This window comes from Fundulus heteroclitus, chromosome 20, assembly GCF_011125445.2.
Source record: "Fundulus heteroclitus isolate FHET01 chromosome 20, MU-UCD_Fhet_4.1, whole genome shotgun sequence".
NCBI classification, from domain to species: Eukaryota; Metazoa; Chordata; class Actinopteri; order Cyprinodontiformes; family Fundulidae; genus Fundulus; species Fundulus heteroclitus.
Window position 1 is genome coordinate 45,791,450 of NC_046380.1, and position 18,847 is coordinate 45,810,296.

Consider the following 18,847-nt stretch of genomic DNA (forward strand, 5'->3'; position numbering starts at 1 on the left):
ACATCACACTTGTTGAGATGAGACCAGGCGTTCTAGCAGGAATATGTAGACAGGTGACCAGAGTTCTCTAATTAGTGCAGCAGGTGGGAAAAGTCCAAAATAAACAAAAAAACCTAAGTCATGACAGCGTAGGATAGGCTGCGGGCCTTTTTAGTTTGCCACTCCTTTATGAAAATCGTCAGCTTAGTGCAGTTTGCTGCATCAGTGGTCAGTCCTTGTTTTTTCTTCGGCCTCTCCCTCTCTGCTCCCCTTTCTCTTTTTCACTTTTTCGCTCCATTTTACATGGTCTACAAGGGGTCCGACATGCGTGCTTTCACTGTGAAATCGGCAATAACACAGAAAAAAGACAAGAAGTTGCTTTCTTGAAAATGAATAAATTGGTGGAGCAGAGGTCTGAAAAGTTGCTGGCAACAGTGCTGTTATGACAGAGAGCGTTAGCCTCCTCAGAAAATGAGAGGGGCGTGTCTGTCTTTTCCCTCTCGTAACTGAAGGGCTCTCCATCTGTGGGCCTTTCAGGCAGGTAGCTACCTGAGTGAGCTACATGAACGGCATGGATTTAAAAAAAAAAATTAAGAACAACTAAAAACTCTGCACTCGCTGAGCGGGTTGGGCTGGGAAAAGCGGGCCAGGCCACCGGAAAAACTCCGGATACCCCCGATGGCCAGTCCGCCTCTGATATATCTGATGTCTGTTACTTTCTAGGTGTTGTTGCTGCTGCTGCTGCAGCATTTTACCTCAGCAGACTCATTCCACACATGTTCCAAACTAGAAAACATCAGGAAGAACAGAGGCTCTTTTGTGTCATCTGTTTGTTAACACGCTGCACTTCTGCTTTCAGCTGTGTTGGGGTGGATGAAGACGATGCTCCGGATATCGACATCTATCACTGCCCAAACTGTGAGAAGACCCACGGCAAATCTACGCGTGAGTAAACGCACTGATTCCTCTGGTCACTGGCAGTCAGTCGGGATGGAGCTCAGCATTTAAAGATGGAGTCTATCTCTTAAGACTAGGAAAAGCATCCGTCCGTCTGTCCGTTGTCTTCCGCTTATCCGGGGTCGGGTTGCGGGGGTAGCAGCTTCAGTAGGGAGGCCCAGACGTCACTTGGGCCAGCTCCTCCGGGGGAATCCCAAGGCGTTCCCAGGCCAGCCAAGAGACATAGTCCCTCCAGCGTGTCCTGGGTCTTCCCCTGGGCCTCCTCCCGGTGGGACGTGCCCGGAACACCTCACCGGGTAAATCGAGAGCTTCGCCTTTTGGCTCAGCTCTCTCTTCACCACAACGTATCGGTACAGCGCCCGCTTCATAGGAGACGCCGCACCAATCCGCCTGTCGATCTCCCGCTCCATCTTCCCCTCATTCGTGAACAAGACCCCAAGATACTTGAACTCCTCCACTAGGGGCAGCACATCCTCCCCAACCCGGAGAAGGCACTCTACCCTTTTCCGGTTCAAGACCATGGTCTTGGATTTGGAGGCACTGATTTTCATCCCGGCCGCTTCGCACTCGGCTGCGAACCGCTCCAGTGAGAGCTGTAGATCATGCCCTGATGAAGCCAATAGGACCACGTCATCCGCGAATAGCAGAGACGCAATCCTAAGGCCACCAAAACGGATCCCCTCAACACCTTGGCTGCGCCTAGAAATTCTGTCCATAAAAGTTATGAACAGAATCGGTGACAAAGGGCAACCTTGGCAGAGTCCAACTCTCACCGGAAACGAGTCCGACTTACTGCCGGCAATGCGGACCAGACTCTGACACCGGTCGTACAGAGACCTGACAGCCCTTATTAAAGGGTCCGGTACTCCATACTCCCGGAGTACCCTCCACAGGATCCCTCGGGGGACACGGTCGAATGCCTTCTCCAGATCCACAAAGCACATGTAGACTGGTTGGGCAAACTCCCATGCCCCCTCCAGAATCCTGCTGAGGGTATAGAGCTGGTCCAGTGTTCCACAGCCAGGACGAAAACCACACTGCTCTTCCTGAATCCAAGATTCGACTATCCGACGGACCCTCCTTTCCAGAACCCCTGAATAGACCTTACCAGGGAGGCTTAAGAGTGTGATTCCCCTGTAGTTGGAACACACCCTCCAGTCCCCCTTTTTAAATAGGGGGACCACCACCCCAGTCTGCCAATCCAGGGGAACTGCCCCCGATGTCCACGCAATGCTGCAGAGCCGCGTTAACCAACACAGCCCCACAACATCCAGAGCCTTAAGGTACTCAGGGCGAATCTCATCCACCCCTGGGGCCTTGCCACCGAGGAGCTTTTTAATAACCTTGGCAACCTCAGCACTAGAGATGGGAGAACCCGACCCAGAGTCCTCAGGCTCTGCTTCCGCAATGGAAGACGTGTTGGTGCGATTAAGGAGGTCTTCGAAGTATTCCGCCCACCGAAACACGACGTCCCGAGTTGAGGTCAGCAGCACACCACCCCCACTGTAAACAGTGTTGGTACCGCACTGCTTCCCCCTCCTGAGACGCCGGATAGTGGACCAGAATCGCTTCGTAGCCGTACGGAAGTCTTTCTCCATGGCCTCTCCGAACTCTTCCCACGCCCGAGTTTTTTCCTCGGCGACCAGCCGAGCCGCCCGCCGCTTCGACTGCCGGTACACATCAGCTGCTTCTTTTTTCTTTTTTTCTTTTTTTTTTCTTTTTTCTTTTTTCCCCGGAAACACATCAGCTACTTCCGGAGTTTCTTCTTCAGCTTGACGGCTTCCCTCACCGCCGGTGTGCACCAGCGTGTTTGAGGGTTGCCGCCGTGACATGCACCAACAACCTTGCGGCCACAGCTCCAACTAGCTGCCTCAACAACAGAGGCGCGGAACATGGTCCATTCAGACTCAATGTCCCCCGCCACCCTCGGGACGTGTTCAAAGTTCTCCCGGAGGTGGGAGTTAAAGCTCCGTCTCCTGATACGTTTGGGCCTGCCAGATCTGACCGGCTTCCTCTCCCCACCATCGGAGCCAACTCACCACCAGGTAGTGGTCGGTGGAGAGCTCCGCCCCTCTCTTCACCCTAGTGTCCAAGACATGCGGTCGCAGGTCAGATGAAACGACAACAAAGTCGATCATTAAACTACGGCCTAGGGTGTCCTGGTGCCAAGAGCACATGTGGACACCCTTATGCTTGAACATGGTGTTCATGATGGACAATCCATGACGAGCACAGAAGTCCAACAACAGAACACCACTCGAGTTCAGATCAGGTAGGCCGTTCCTCCCAACCACGCCCCTCCAGGTCCCATTGTCATTGCCCACGTGAGCGTTGAAGTCCCCCTGCAAAACGAGGGAGTCTCCAGGAGGGCCACTCTCCACTACCCCCTCCAAGGACTCCAAAAAGGGTGGGTAATCTGAACTCCTGTTTGGCGCATAGGCACAAACAACAGTCAGAACCCGTCCCCCCACATAAATGCGGAGGGAAGCCACCCTCTCATTCACTGTGGTAAATCCCAACGTGCAGGCACCGAGATGAGGGGCAACAAGTATGCCCACCCCAGCTCGGCGCCTCTCACCAGGGGCAACTCCAGAGTGGAAGAATGTCCAACCCCTCTCAAGGAGACTTGTTCCAGAGCCAGAGCCATGCGTCGAGGTGAGCCAGACTATCTATAGTCGGAACCTCTCAACCTTGCGCACTAGCTCAGGCTCCTTCCCCACCAGAGAGGTGACATTCCACATCCCAAGAGCCAGCTTCTGCAGCCAAGGGTCAGAACGCCAAGGTCCTTTGGCCACTCCGATAGGTGGTGAGCCCATTGGAAGGGGGACACATGTCACCTCTTCCGGCTGAGCCCGGCCGGGCTCCATGGGTAAAAGCCCGGCCACCAGGCGCTGGCCAACGTGCCTCACCTCCAGGCCTGGCTCCAGAGTTGGGCCCCGGTGACCCGCGTCCGGGCGAGGGAACACAAAATCCATTTATGTTCATCATAAGAGGCTTTTCGGGCTGCTGTTTGTCTGGTCCCTCACTTAGGACCTGTCTGCCTTGGGTGACCCTACCAGGGGCGTAAAGCCCCTGACAGCATAGCTCCTAGGATCATTGGGACACTCAAACCCCTCCACCACTATAAGGTGGCAGCCCAGGGAGGGGCAGGAAAAGAACAACCAGAACCAGGAAAGCATTTGTTTTTTTAAATCATGAATTCACTGTTATTCTGCTCGTTAATGAGTGTTTGGGACTTTTTTAGTGAAAAAGAAAAAGAACTGGAGCAAACATGACACGGGGCAAAGCACAGACATCCGAGCTGTTCAGAACGGCAGTCAAGTCTTCATCAAGGAGCTGCGCAGCCGAACATTTCCAAGGTAAGCGCCTCTTCTACCTGTTCATGTGTTTGGAGAGAAGGACCCTCAGACTCAGCTCATATTAACATGACAGAATGATAGTGTTTCATATCTTGGTGGAAGGTTCAGGAAACCAGACTGTAAATGAATCTTGATCACACTCCTTTCATGTTTTCTCACTGAAAGCCTTCACATCGCTTTCTTCCCACCTCTTCATGCAACAGGAGTTCCTGACAGGGTGAGCTGTTTGGAGGGGAATATTGGAACTAACAACCTGTGACTGCTGACTTTATGTTAGGGACCAGGGGGTCAGTGGTTATGGCCTAAAGCGGTCCTTAAGACTCAAACAATCATAGGGCCTTACAAGAGTTTGTATACTTTTGAACATTTGGTCTCTTTACATCCACAACCATCAAAGGTTGAATGTGACAGACCAAAACAAGGTAGCACAGGGATATAAAGGGCTACAGCCACAGACTGAAAACCACTCAACACTAGTCAGATTGGAATGAGACCATCTGGGAATATAAATATTCATTTCTCCTAAGTCTAGACTTTGATTAGGCCATTCTAACATGGATCTGCTTTGATGCAAACCATAGTACCGTATCTCAGGCTGTATGTTCAGGATGGTTGTCCTGTTGGAAGATGAACCTCCACCCCAGTCTCAGGTCTTCTTCAGCCTCTAACAGCTTTTCTTTCTGGATTGTTCTGGATTTAGCTCCCTCCATCTTTCTATCAACCCAGACTAGCTGTGTCCTGGCTGAAGAAAAGCATCCCTGACCGTGATGCATTTACGTGTTTTACTATGACAACAACATGTTCGGGGTGTTTTGCAGTATCATATATGGTGTAGGCCAAAAAATAGGATCCGGATCAAAGCTCCTTACCACAGTTACCCCGGTCATCTTGGCTGCTTCTGAGATTAAGGCTCTGGTGGACCTCCATGTCGTGCTAGGTTCACAGCTGGTCCACGTGTTCAGATGATGGATTGAACAGAGCACTGGGAGATTGTTGTAGAACCTAACCCTGCTTTTATCTTCTCCACAACATTCTCCCTGACCTGTCTGCTGGGTTCCTTGGTCTTCATGTTGCTTATTGTTCTCTAATGTTCTTAGAAATCTCTGAGGCCAGAAACAGATCAGCTGGATTTATACAGAGATTCAAGAACACACAGTTGGACTCAGGTGACTGATTAGGTAGCTTCTGAGGGCAGATAATACTAAATACAAATACACACCACATTTATAAAAATGTTGAAAACAGTGTATGTTCAATTTTCTATGTAACAATTATGCGCTGCTGTCACATAAAATCCTTATAAAAAATACATTGTGTTTGTAATATGACAAAATATGGTCAAGTTCAAGAGACACTGAAGCTTCTGGAACCACAGCTAACTGTGGATGAGAATGCATCTCATCCACTAGTTCATTCTGTTTTGTGAAACAGGTGGCCTCCTTTGTTGATCCACAGCAATGTCATTTTTCTCATAGTTGCACCACCACCAACAACGTCCACTTGGGGCGCTGTTGTCTGCCTTCCAGTAGTTGTAGAAATGACCTGAGTCCCTCTCTCTCTCTCTCTCTCTCTCTCTCTCTCAGTGCCGAAGACATCGTGGTGAAACTGAGCGGCAGTCAGCTGACCATGGACTACCTGGAGGAGAACGGCTTCAACGAACCCATCCTGGTTCAGAAGAAGGACGGTCTCGGCATTTCCATGCCTGCCCCTACCTTCTACATCAGTGATGTAGAGAACTATGTTGGTAAGAAGAAACTCAGCCTAAATAAAGCTACTTATAGCCACTGTTCCTACATGTCTGCTAGGCAATAGTGCTACCGACTGCGCCCTGTGCCGCCCCAGGTTGAACTAGGTCAGTTTAGATGACAGCACGGTTCATGTATCCTCCTGTTATATGGAAACCCTAAAGGCTATAAACTGGGGCTGCAACCATAGCAACGCTTCAAACTACACTTGTCATGCAGCAGAATACACAGCATGATCCCCAGCCCAGCCAGGCTGCACAGCAGTGACGTTCACTGCATGAGTGGAACAACTCGCTGGACCATGATCCCTGCACATTTGGGCCACTCCTGCTGAGTGTACACTAGCCCCGCTTTAGCAAAGGGAAATAACTTATCTGAAAGAGTGAAACATTAATTTCACTTACACTACATTTCATGTTATGCAGTGTGTCAAGATTTTGTTTACCGATAAACTCAGGATGCACACACGGGACTAAAAGTTTGAGAGTATTTATTACAAGGTTGATGGGTGGAGGTTTGATGAGGCCAGAGGAGCTGGTTGTACAGGAACGGAGAGAAGGTGATGGCAGGAGCTGACGGACCGGAGACAGAGAGTCCACCCTTGCTTGGTGTTGCTCGGCTAGTAGGCCTCGTAGCACTCAGGTTAGCAGTTCATAGAAGACACCAGGGCACAGAGCTGAGCTTCACCAGGGCGGCTAGTCAGGTTAGCCGAACTTGAGAGACACCAGGGCTCAGAGCTGAGCTTCTCCAGGGCGGCTAGTCAGGTTAGCAGAACTGAGAGACAACAGGGCACAGAGCAGAACTCCTCCAGGGCGGCTAGTCAGGTTAGCAGAACTTGAGAGACAACAGGGCACAGAGCAGAACCTCTCCAGGGACAAACAGAGAACAAACAGTCTTTAGAGTGACTGACTGGACTAACCTTAACAGGAGCAAAAACAAAGCTTCCAAGGTAAACGGGGACTGGCATGGAGAGGTGTGGAGTGATGATGACGGCCCAGTGCTGAACTAAAGACAGAGGGAGGTTTAAATAGAGAACTGACAGGTGACACCAGGGTCTGACTAATTAACCAGCAAATGATATCAGGTGTGACTGACTGCTGAGGAGGAGAAGTGAAAATTGACAGAAAATAACTGATGACTGAAAACTAACAATAAATAAAGTCAAACCTAACCCAAAAGAGATGAAAAAATGAAAGTAACAGAAAAACAAAGCCAAACCAAAACTCAACCATGACACAGTGTATGTGAAAATTTGCTTTTACTTTTCCCCGGCCAGGTCTCCCCAGAGTTAGCATGTGAGGGAGACTCTTTGTTAGCTTAAGCAACCTGTTGACATTCCACCGAGCGGACCCGATCACTCTTAACACTCCACACACGGCAGAATTATCTTATATTATCCTAAGAGACACGGTAATCGCCGCCTCTCGAAAAGAGGAGATCGGGGCGGAAATCGGGCTAAAAATCCTGCCGTGTGAACCAGCCTTTATTTGTAATAATCTTTCTGGGATTTAAACAAGAAAATGATGCGTAATCATACCAGCTGAAGGATTTTCATTTAAAGCGGATCATTCCTCTGCTGGTTCAAAGATAGCCATAACAATGTTAGTTACCTGATTGTCTTATCTGGCTTAACATGTTATGTGTGCACTGTGCTGAACTGCCAAGTAGAAATTGCTGTATGATGCTAAATAGAAACCGTTATCCATCCCGTAGGTTAAATAGAGCAGCAGGAGTAGGGCTATTACCAATAGTAAGATGCCATGCAGTGATGTCCCAGCTGGGAATCTGCTCTGCATGCAATTATTGCTGATTTCCAACAGAGGGAGCACATGTTCTCTCTGCACACTGATGACAGGTGTAATAACAGAAAGCCACCAGGGATGATTTGGCTCAACTAGCTCCATGAAACATTGGCCTTACAGTTGTTTTTTTCCTTTGTTTTGTATTTGCTGAGTTTTATTGTGTCTTCTACTGTACTCTCAGGTCCAGATGTCACCGTGGACGTCGTGGATGTGACCAAACAGACCGACAGCCAGATGAAACTCAAAGAGTTTGTCGACTATTACTACAGCACAAACAGGAAGAAGGTTTTAAACGTCATAAATCTCGAGTTCTCAGACACGAGGTACCAGCTCACTGGGACTGTGAAGTTTGGAAACGGTGATCTTACTGCAAATCTAAAACCCTTGTTCTCCTTGTGTTCCCCAGAATGAGCTCTATAGTGGAGAGTCCACAAATTGTCCGGCGGTTGTCCTGGGTAGAAAACTACTGGCCTGATGACGCCCTGCTCGGAAAGCCGAAAGTCACAAAGTATTGTCTCATCTGCGTAAAAGACAGCTACACTGACTTCCACATTGAGTGTGGCGGCGCCTCCGTGTGGTACCACGTCCTGAAGGTCAGTCAGGATGGGAACTCAGCTTCTGTAGCTTCCGTTTCTTATGCAATCAAAGCCATGATGCTGAAAATCTGGTCATGTTTGCAGGGAGAGAAGATCTTTTTCCTCATCAAGCCCACCTCTGCCAACCTGTCTCTGTACGAGCGCTGGAGATCGTCGTCCAATCACAGCGGGATGTTCTTTGCCGACCAGGTGGACAGGTGTTACAAATGCACCCTGAAGCAAGGCCAGACCCTGTTTGTCCCATCAGGTCAGACTCAGCTCCACCCAGCTCTTATGAGCACCTCATGACAGCACTATGAGGGACTTCAGGAACATGTTCTCTAAAAGCCTTTTAAAGTTTTCTGAATTTGAATACATTACCAGAGAAGGGTCATTGTTGGATTATTACTTATTTGATGAAAAATGAAACCCATATTATTATATTCTTTTTATTATCTGTCTTGAGTTCAGTCCTTTTAAGATCTTAAATGAGCTTTAATGTGTTGTTTCTTGCTGAATCAGGGTGGATCAATGCAGTCCTGACTCCAGTCGACTGCCTGGCTTTCTCCGGACACTTTGTTCATAACCTGAGCGTGGAAATGCAGATGAGGTTTGGCATTCTTTTTTTATGACACACATTCATCCATCTGTCACAAACATTAATAAAACAATCTATGAGCCAGCTAATGAATATCTGCAACTTAAATATCAGCCTCACCTGAGCTGATCCACTGCTGTGGCCATCTGGAAACAGCTCAGTGTTGCTCTGAGCTTCTCAATGGTAAAAGTGTGAACTATTACAGCTTCATGTTAATCAAAAATTAAAGAGAAGCCCCCCGGGTTTAACAGGATGTTTGTTAGTGGTTCAAAATGTCTCTGTCACCATTTCTCCTTATTGGCCTTAACTTTGTTTGAGAAAAGACAACCAGAAGAACGGTGTACAAGCTAACAGGTTGTGGGCCTTTAGCTTGTTAGCTAACTAGTCCATCACAGTCTAGTCCAGTGGTTCCCAAACTTTTCTTGGTGGCCCCCCCTTTCTTGCACCCCCCCTCCAACCAATCTTTTTGACAGCTGAACAAAGAAAAGCCAATTGCCGTAAAACATGTAACAATAAAATAAATTGCAATGTTCTTTAAATCACAAAACTACAGCTTTTACAGTCTAATTGTTTTAAGTTTAATTTTACTAAATGGATGCAACATTGCCATCAAGATATATCTTTTGAATAACCTCCCTGCAATTGCACTAAGCACCCCCTAGGAGGCGCACAGGGCAATACAGAGACACCTTGGGTCAAGGATACCAAACACACTTGTACCTCATTGTTAGGTTTTGGACTGTGGGTGGAGGCTGGACTATGAAGAAAGAACCCAACCACCCCCCCCCCCCCCCCCACCCCCCCCCCCCCCAAACACACACACACACACACACACACAGGCCAGGATTTAACCGGGACTTTCTAGCTGTTCCACACCCAACACATTTCTGGGCTAACATTGGTTACTTATTTAGGAAAAGTTGGATATCCCTTTTTCTTTGCTTAGTGGTTTCCCTTTGGCCTCTCTACCTGAACATTGCACATGTGCTGTTCCTGTCTGGAAGGGCCTTGCTAATTACAGTTAGTTGCGTGTAAGCTGTCAGTAACATGTGATGTTTAGCTGAAACGTGCTTTACTCTCCTCAGAGCGTATGAAATCGAGAAGAGGTTGAAGGTGAAGACTCTCACCCCGTTCCCCAACTTTGAGACAGCGTGCTGGTATGTGGGGCGGCACTTACTCGAGCGGTTCAAAGGTGAGCTCTTAATCAATTGGATGCATTTGTAAAAAGTATGTTTTGCAGCAGTTTGTGCCATGTTCACAGGAAACTTCCGTCCTGTTTAATTTGTCCTTTTTTCCAGAGGAATGCATGAAGCAGAAAAAACACAAACAGTGTCAGAAAAGATTTTTTTTTCTGCACCGCACATTCAGGGTCTGGCTGTGTGTCTGCTGTGCAGATGACTAGCTGGATGCTCTGATATTATTTCAGTCATTAAATCAACGAATGGGAGAGTGCACAGATGATTAGCATCAAAAGTTTCGGCCCTGTTAGAATCACTTGCTCCATTACAAGCCGGAGTATAAACTCTCCTCAGCTGGCCTGGACCCACTGTTTATGCTTGCTGCCTTGTCGGTGTATGACTTCCTGCGTATTAAAGCTCAACTGCTTTTCTGTGTACTGCACAGCACTTCAACCCCTTAAAGCTCTGCTGTTTTTACACCATCATTCATTTTATTCTCAGGCTCATGTTTTTCACCGCAGGGAAACGTCTTGAGAAGTTAGAACCTGTAGCTTTATTCCTCAATAATGTGTTGCTTCAGAGACACTGTTTTACTACTAATGTCCTCGCCAATATCTTTGCAAATCATGCAGCACATCTCAATGATCTGCTACAAACCATCCATCCACTGTCTGTAGTGTCTTTTCCTTGCGGGTTGCCAGGGAGAGATAAGAGAGAGCGGCAACCTCCAGCGGTCATCGGCCGAGAGGCGGGATACACCCTAGATCAGGGGTCACCACCCTTTCTGAAACTGAGAGCTACTTCATTAGTACTGTGTCATACAAAGGGCTACCAGCACTGACCATTCAACTAGAAGAGTCAGACCTCACCTTAATGTTACATGAAAAGTAAACATTTTCATGCTTTTATATATTTTAAAAAAAATCTATATAAATACAAGTGTGATTAAAAAAGGAAAAGTAACAAGATAAAATAACATTTTTGATGCAGCAGGTGGGTCGTGCTATATTTTGAACAGGACTGAGGGCACCACATTAGTCCATGACAGGGACACTAAGGACAAACGAACCATACATGCACACCTAAGGGGAATTTAGTCAGTCACGACTGTGAGAGGAAGCTAGAGTATCTGGAGAGAACCCACACATGCACAAAGAGAACTCCACGCAGAAAGACCCCAGGCCGGGATCTGAATTCAACAGTGATGCCAACTGCTCCACGCTGTGCCGCCATTTCTACAAACTATTGAATGTGGCCCATAAGAAATCTAATAAGGTTCTCCATACTTTTTCTAACCAGATAGGTCATTTTCTCCAATAAAGTATAAGACGATATTTCTTTCACCCACATACTTGGTTGGTGGTGAGTCCATTTTTATTTGGTAGAGCTTTGATTCGTCTCACCTGTGGAAGTCCAAAATCAATTAATATTTAATAAGCAAGGTTCTTTGGGTTGAGACCCAGTAGACAGGATTTTCCCAAACCCCCTCTACTGACACCTTATGATGCGGAGAAGTAGCAGCTCTACCTTGATCTCCCCCAGGTAACAGGGCTCCTCCCCCATCTCTAAGGCTGAGCCCAGCCACCCTCCTGAGGAAGCTCAGTTTGGCTGCTCAGGATCTCATTCTTTCTGTCATGGTCCACACCACATGACCATAGGTGAGGGTCAGAATGTAGATGGACCAGTAAATGGAGAGCTATGTTTTTTGACTCAGCTCTTTCTTCACCACAACAGACCGGAGAAGGACCCACATTACTGCAGATGTTTTCCTAAACTTTTAATCATGCCGTTTCTCATGTATCCTATCCTGTCTTCCATGCCTCAAATCTGTTAGTGCTAGACTTTTTGTCATAGGTGGTGAGCTCATTATAAAACACAGGAATTTGCTTCTTCTTTCCCCACAAGGTTTTCAAGGTGTGGGAGTTTTGGTTCAGATGTGTGAATGATTGTTATTTGGTTTGAATAGTGTTTCAGCTGCATGTACTTGGAAAAAAGGGCTTCTTGTGAATATTGCATTTTAGACAGAGTTCCTCATAATATGTAATAAAGGTGCCATTTGAATGAAGATCTTGAACCCCTTTACTTGCTCATATTTTAAAGCCTCCTTCAGCTCTGCCTGCTGACAAAGATTCATTTCCATAGACTGGTGAGAAAAATGGACGTTGTATCCTTAAAATGTTTGAACTTTGTACCAAATATCAATTTTATTTTAAGGAAATTGATTCTTTATTGATTGTTTTAGTTGTTTGAATTGCACTGTTCTAAGGTGAGACAGATGGGAGAAGGTGTTTAAATACATCCTTTTAAATAAAAAGGTTAAATCTGTCAGTATTTTATCTATTTTTTTATCAAAACTATTCTGTCCATACGGTGTATACAAAACCAGAAAATTTACTGTGCAACTTATCAAACTCCCCATTTTTCACGAGTGCAACATGATAGGGGTGGAGACTCGAGCCACATGGGGCCTGCTGTCCATGTTCCCACACCCCAAAAAGGTTCTGCCCTGATAATGAGTTGAGAACAAACAACATGAACTCCCCAGAGCAGGGCTACTCTCTTGCATCTGGGGGAGCGAGAACCCATTTCTGGCTTCACGCGGCGTATCTAACAGCCTTCAGCCACCGTGGGGCTATTGCTGCTCAACTGTTCCTCAGCTAGCATTAGCCGGTTCTCACTCTCCACTAGATGTGTCGTGTTGTCACCCACTTTCTGTCTGACCCCCACCAAACTCTTCTCTGGTCTGTTTACTGAATTGACGGTCATCAATGTTGTCCAGTGGAAAGCTAAACTCTGAGCGGAATCCCCTGAGTTCTGTTAGCACAGCTTGCTAGTCAGCCATGTTGCTAACGTTTTCACCTTGCTTCATTTGTGAAGAGGTCATTTTAAGCTTCTGCGAGGCACGTTGCCGGGCAAAAATGTCACAATCATTGATGGTAGTCAGTTTTGACATGTTATTGTCCGGTCTCCTGCAGCTTTTATTTATATCCCCGGTCCAACACACCCGAGTTAAATAATCAGGTCATTATCAGGACTCCAGTGAACTTGACTTCATGCTGAGGAGCTAATTCAGCCATTTGATTCAGGTGTGTTGAACCAGTGACATCTCTAAAAGCTGCAGGATGCCGGACCTCGAGGACTGGAATTAAAGACCCCTGCCCTAGCATGATGCTGTCACCTACGTGTGTCATTGTGGCAATGATATGCTCAGGGTGTCAATTATAAACCAGAATAAAAATTCTAATCTGGTCTTATCTGAGCAGAGGACCTTCCCACAGTTAGATCCTTCTCTGATTAATGCTCACTTTGCCCCGCCAGATTATTGGGACGTCCATGCCCTGGTAGGTCTGCAGGTGGTCCATCCTTTCTCCATATTCAGATGGTGGATTGATCAGAGCTCTGGAAGAAGTTCAAACCGTGGGACACTGCCATATAACCTGACCTGGCTTTAACCTTTCTTTATGACTATCATGTGTATGAATGACCTAGTAAAAGTCCAGACCTAAATCCAACTGAGAATGTGTGGCAAGACCTGAAGATGGATGTTCACCGAAGCTCTCCATCCAATCAGACTGAAGTTGATCTATTCTCTAAAGAACATGGGAAAAGATGTCCGCCTGGAGGCATTCAAAGCTAGTAGAGACATACCAGAAAAGACCTGTAGCTGGAACGGCAACCGGAGTGAGTTCTGACTTGGAGGCTGAGGATAAATACACACCACACTCTTCAGATTTTTGTTTGTTCTCCCTCCCAAGGATCTCATTTCGCTTCACAGTTTCCCTCTGCTAATCACAATAAATTACATTGGAAGTTTGTGGTTTCTACTATACAAAATGTGAAAAAGTGTAAACTTCTGCTATCATACCTCGCACCAAACATGTCAACCTTACAAACATGGGGATGTGTACAACCAGTGAATACAGCACTTCTTCGTGCCAACAGAGCCTGTGCCTCCATCGGCTCCTCAGTTCCATCCTCTTGATCATGAATTTAATCAAGTTACACTCAGGCATTTCTTTCATCTTCCTTCCAGTTCTGATCCCAACATGTTTAATATGCTGGCTAATTCAGTGCATTTTGCCCTTTGGCAGGTTTACACAAAGCAAATAAGCAACCAGCTCCTTACCTGATACATGGTGCCAAAATCATCAATGGAGCCTTCAGAGCGTGGACTAAAAAGCAGGTAGGAAGGGTCACTGTTACCAGTCTTCATTGTAGTACCACATTGCTGTGACACTGCTTTGTGCCGCTTGGTACAGGCTCTACTGGAACATGAAGATGAGCTGCCAGAAAACATGAAGCCATCACAGCTCATTAAGGACCTGGCCAAAGAGATCCGGCTGTCAGAGGTAAGTTAATTTGAGGTTATGAGTAGCATCAGAGAAGATTTGTAGTGTGGAGAGGACTGAGCCTTTACTATGTCTACACTCTGCCAGAGGACACATTTCACACACAGCACAATGTTTCCATCCGTGCAGAACCCAGTTCATCTCAAGTTCCTTTAAACACATTGAAACTAAACATTATAAAGCCTGTGGAGAAAAAGCTGTTGCCTTACAGTATTATTATAGGATTCACATGACAGCTCAAGATTTAAAGATAGTCTCTTTCCAATGTGTGTTTTAGGAAATATATGTTTAAAATTATTAAAAATATGTCAAAATTGATGTTGAGAATTTTAACAACATTCTCTTATCTGTCAGTGAACTTACAATTCAGTACTTGGAGCTGACTCTGTTTATTGAAGGGTGTAATCATGGCTTGCTCTTCTCATTTCTCTTTAAATCCCAGAATGCAACAAAAGCCATTAAGAGCGAACCAAGCATCAAGGTGCCTGTAGAGGAACCAGCATCTACCCACTCTGAGCCCGACGAGCCCTCCTCCCCAACACACATCCCGTCACCCAGCAGAGAGAAACCCAAGAAGAAAGCCCCCAAACCTCCCAAGCCCCCAAAGGTGCCCAAGACTCCAAAGCCTCCAAAGGTCAAAGACGGAGAAAAGAAGAAAGTGAAAAAGACAAAGGAGTTGTCTCCGCCTCCAAGGACTTCCAGCTTTGCTGCCCTCGAGTCTCACGCAAAAGAAATCTTGAGTAAAATGGACCAGCAAAAAAAGCCAAAGGTGAGCACATTTACAATCACATTAGCAGAAATAAGAGAAAAACACACACATTTTTGTTTCTTTTGTACTTCTGATAGTCTTAGTTTCTGAATGCTAGGCATTTACAGGAAAGAACCTTAATTTTACATTCACGTCACTACCAAAAGCATCACTGAAAACAGACAAATACAGTCAAATCCTCCAGGTGATGAGACAAACCACTGCAAAAATGGAATTTAAAGTAAGTAAAACAAAATTGGAGTGGATTTGTCCTTTGGAGTGTATTTGAGCAGGCAAGTCTAAATGATCTGCCAATGGAATAAGATTTTTGCACTTTGGAACAACTCATCTCCAACATCTTATTTCAAGTGCAGTATATATAATTATGATTTTTTTAGGTCGTCAAAATACTCATTCCATTGGCAGATAGTCTTATTTACCTGCTCAAATCAAGGACAATGTGCTTTCTGTTCCCTTTTTGCAGGGAGGCAGTTAGAAATAAAAGCCCACTGAAACAATCACAGCTCGTTGCTCCATACCTTTATTCATGTTATTTATGGAGGTTACATTTTAAAATAGAATAGATAACACTTTGTCTGATTAAACATTTAAGAGGAAAAAGCTCAGATTTTCTCATGTATAGGTCTCATACATTTTGCCAAAATGAATTTGGTTTATCTGCTGCTTTAAGGAGAGATGAGCCACTAAACGGAAGTTAGATCATGTTCAATAAGAAGCTGGTTTTTAACGTGATGGGCCAGTTAGACACTAGATACAGGATGTTTTTTTACAGTGGTAATGCCTTTAGACTTGATAAAATCACTAAAGACTTTGGACCTGAATGACCTAGTGATATTAGGCAAGTGGAGGCTTCACCCTGGACAGGTCCCCAGGACCACACACACACACACACACACACACACACACACACACACACACACACACACACACACACACACACACACACACACACCTAAAGTCATGTTTCTGGACTGTGGGAGGAAGCCGGAGAACCCCCACATGCCCAGGGAAAACAAAGAAACATAGGCTGGAATTTGTTATATGGGAGCTATTTATTTGAATTTCCTTTGTTTTCAACAGGAAAACTAGTTTCCACTTGCAAATTTTCAAAAGCCAATGAATCCAAGCTGGCAGATAGAAGACACAGAATCATGTCTAACAAAGTTCAATGGATCTCAAGCTTGCTTTTATAGTCATATAAATAGTTCTATGTGTTCTATGTGTTTTAATAGCCCGATGTCACTCATGAAACGCTATAAAAGCAGGTATGTACTATATGAGATGTTTATCAGATAAGTTGATTTTGTAAAGAAATCCATAATAATTTTGTTATGGTTCAGTTTGCACATTAAGTTCTCACTTTTCTGGCTATTCTGCTTCAGTTAATGGTTTCTGTAAAAAGCAACATCAGCTCTGATTTCCTGATGCTGTCAAAGCTCAGTTTCTGTTGCTGCTTGTTCTGGCAAACAAACTCACCTTTTGAAAAGAGGGTATTAACTCTAGTAATTAATTATTACTTTCTGATTAAATGATGTTTATTTTAAAAATTTTTGCACATGAACAACATGTCATAAAATTGCACATTATCTTTTAGAATAAATGTCAATACTTGGTTGTCCTTTCACATAACCCAAGTTCATTTTAGTGATGCTTGTACCACTAAACAACTGTTGTTTTGTCATTTTCACCAAAATACATAAATGTTGATAAAAGGCATTGCACAATGCTTTGCATAACAACACATTGCATTTTCTTCACTGATGTGCAATTTATTTGTTACATTCACGAAAGTTTAGAAAGTGTCCTTATCGGCTCAGAGAGCCAAAATGAGCCTCCCTTTTCAACCATTTACAGTGATGCGTGTTCAGTAGCTGACATACATTCTAGCTGGACAGTGGATATTGTTTAGACATACATGGCCTAATTATCTGAGCTGCATTTATAGCTTTGTAAAAGACTGTGGGAAAGTGGACGGTGGACATATAACTCAGTTCATTTCTCATTAGAGAACCTCTGGCCAACTTCTGCACTGTGCAATTACTATATTTTTAATATATGGAAAAGATATGCAAAACTTGTATGGAAAACACATATTAACATATGATTTACGTATATAACATATATAACATGAAATAAATGGAAAAGTGGCCACCTTCAATTGAAAAGCACATCGGCCTTATATGATGCACAATGTATGAAACAGACTGAAGATGATTGAATGCTGACATTCTTTTCTATTTTTCCCACATATGAGACATGTCTTGAGATTTTCGTGGAACTTGAGACTCACCTGTGTCTCGGTGCTAAATGCTAACAGGTAGCACTTAGATGTGGTTATTTTGCAGAATACATCCAAGCACAAAGTCTTAGTTGAAGAATGTAAGGGTTTACATTTTCACTTCCAACAGATTTGTCTGTTTTTCAGTTGAGCCATACAGGATAAATCTCACATGTGGTTAATAGGGTGGGATGACTTTTAAGATCGTCTGTACATTATCCTGAGTGGATGGAAACTGAATGAAAGGTTTGTGTGCAGGCAACTAACCAGGGAGAAGAAGTTCCTCCTCTGTTAGTTGATGTTCTTTAGGCTTGATGTTTGATCTGTGACAGTGAGAAACAATCTGCTGTAACATTTTACGGCTCCTATATCCAAGTGTTTCCAGGAGCTGCAGCTCTCTGCTGTTGTAACATCAGTGATTGGGGGTTTCTGTTAACACTTGTGTCTTTCCTGTAATACTTTAAACTTCCAGGTTGTTAAAAACGTCCTGAGTGTATGTGAGAAAGAACCATCAAAGCAGAACAACATGGACAAGTTTGAAATCAGAGAACAGAACAAAAACAAGACAGAAGCTAAATGGAAATACAAGGTAAGTCTTTTTTTTTCTTTGTGTGAAACTAATTTCTGATTATTAGACGCCAAAGTAAAAAGCATCTTGAAGTGGAACCAAACTTCTGCTGACGTTCTTTCAGAAAGTGCTCACATTTACACGAGGTTGAACAGACGAAAACCCCTGAATCATCTAAAAGCTATTTGCACACTTCAAAGCAACAATCAACAATAATGATATGGCCCAAGTCTTACATTTCAGCTCTGCAGTTCATCATCCACCCTCTCAGAGTTTACTTAATGGAATTAAGCCATGTCCATATCCAAACACCTTCCACTTAAGTACTCACACATGTCCACATGGAAAAATTGTTGTGTGATCATTGCTGAATAATTGGAGGAAGCTTTTGGGGAACAAAAGTGTAATTTTGTCAAACAGAAGACATTAGAGAACTTCACTTTCATGGAAAATGTAATGCCAGACTGCTGGGGAATGTTTGCAGCCTCTCTGCTTTCCCTCTGCTGCTTCACATCAGGCCAAACAGTTACAGATGGAGAGGAGATCGTGTTAGGGCTTTACCAAGGTTACTGCAGAACATTATTTCTTTCATCTTATTAAAAAAACCAAAAGAAACACAGACACACAACCCCCTGTGTGCCATATACCAGCTATTAATCCTCTCCAGAACGTTAAGGTTGATTAGAAAGA

The 18,847-nt window shown here is 44.9% G+C and overlaps 1 protein-coding gene across 2 annotated transcripts in view; it reads left to right on the forward strand.

Annotated features, from left to right (window-relative positions):
* phf2 (PHD finger protein 2) overlaps positions 1-18,847 on the forward strand; it is a 55,204-nt gene that overhangs the window by 18,603 nt on the left and 17,754 nt on the right. For both annotated transcript variants that reach the window (XM_036151367.1, XM_036151368.1), the window contains exons 2-13: positions 839-924; positions 4,181-4,295; positions 5,879-6,039; positions 8,024-8,165; positions 8,249-8,435; positions 8,523-8,685; positions 8,940-9,027; positions 10,101-10,207; positions 14,285-14,376; positions 14,453-14,542; positions 14,985-15,311; positions 18,062-18,178. In XM_036151367.1, coding sequence (XP_036007260.1) covers positions 839-924; positions 4,181-4,295; positions 5,879-6,039; positions 8,024-8,165; positions 8,249-8,435; positions 8,523-8,685; positions 8,940-9,027; positions 10,101-10,207; positions 14,285-14,376; positions 14,453-14,542; positions 14,985-15,311; positions 18,062-18,178 — 1,675 coding nt within the window. The remainder of the gene's footprint in view (positions 1-838; positions 925-4,180; positions 4,296-5,878; positions 6,040-8,023; positions 8,166-8,248; positions 8,436-8,522; positions 8,686-8,939; positions 9,028-10,100; positions 10,208-14,284; positions 14,377-14,452; positions 14,543-14,984; positions 15,312-18,061; positions 18,179-18,847) is intronic.